We start from the raw sequence: 961 nt of genomic DNA, 5'->3' as shown, positions 1-961 counted from the left end.
TAACTTGGAACCCACACTACGGACGAAGGGCGAAGGTGCAACCTGCATACGTAGGAGCTGCCGATGTCACTCGTTTGGACTTGCAATGTGCGCGCCAGTGAGTTCATGTATGTGCCCTCGCGTCCTCCGACATTCACCATTCGTTTTCCGCTGACATCTATGTGTGTAATGCAGCAAGGCCGCTCCTCTTGACGACGATACTGTTCGCGTCTCCCGAGTCTCTCGTTCATTACTATGCCGAACAACGCTCGCACACGGCGGGCAACGAGCTTGTGACTTGGACGGAAATGTTGAACTTGCAGGACCGGGCGCCACTTACTGTGAATATGCTCTAGCCACCTCAAATGCCAGTATGGCCGTGTGGGCAATGTTGGTCCAGCTCGATATCACAGAACACAATTGAGTTATTCTCTGGGTTAGTAAACACTCCTGTATCCCCTCGTTGTCCTCTCCGTCAACCTATACGACAGAAACTGAGTGGTCCCTGACTCGATCATACTCTCCATAATGTGTCCTAATATCAGTAATTGACGGTCGTGGTATTCCCGCACACGCACGTCGTATGGCCAAGCCACATTCGCAACTACAGCAACTAGCGACTTGGTTAGGTGAGTGGTATTCGGAAGGAACAAGAGTCACATATAGAGACTGAGTTTAGGAACTCAAGAGGCGAGTACTTCTCCTTCCCGACCGCGGCCATCATGTCGTAAGGTGCGCCAATCTTGTTTGTCTTCAACCGACTGTTGCTTTCTCGTGAATGCAATACGTCACGTCCCACCGTGTGTAGTTTCATCTGACTTCAACTAGCTCACATCTTCACCGGCAGGTCTGAGAAGGCGACAAGCTTATTTCTAAACGGCCGGGTGCAAGCACTTGAACATAGTCCGAAACCTACAAACAAAGAGGGCATGCGTGCACTCACCTGCTCTGCCATCGCCTACATCATCTCCAATGTTGGATT

The 961-nt window shown here is 50.8% G+C and overlaps 1 protein-coding gene across 1 annotated transcript; it reads left to right on the top strand.

The window, feature by feature from the left end:
• Window positions 1–63: 63 nt before the first annotated feature.
• On the top strand, window positions 64–335 carry FIBRA_08858 (uncharacterized protein; the record flags this gene model as incomplete). The annotated part of the gene is made up of 2 exons (XM_012330473.1): window positions 64–97; window positions 175–335. The coding sequence occupies 2 exons, from the start codon at window positions 64–66 to the stop codon at window positions 333–335; spliced, it is 195 nt and encodes a 64-aa protein (XP_012185863.1).
• Between the last annotated feature and the right edge of the window lie 626 nt (window positions 336–961).

This window comes from Fibroporia radiculosa (genome assembly GCF_000313525.1).
Source record: "Fibroporia radiculosa TFFH 294 genomic supercontigs, scaffold3872, whole genome shotgun sequence".
NCBI lineage: Eukaryota > Fungi > Basidiomycota > Agaricomycetes > Polyporales > Fibroporiaceae > Fibroporia > Fibroporia radiculosa.
This window is presented reverse-complemented; position numbering and strand designations above follow the sequence as displayed.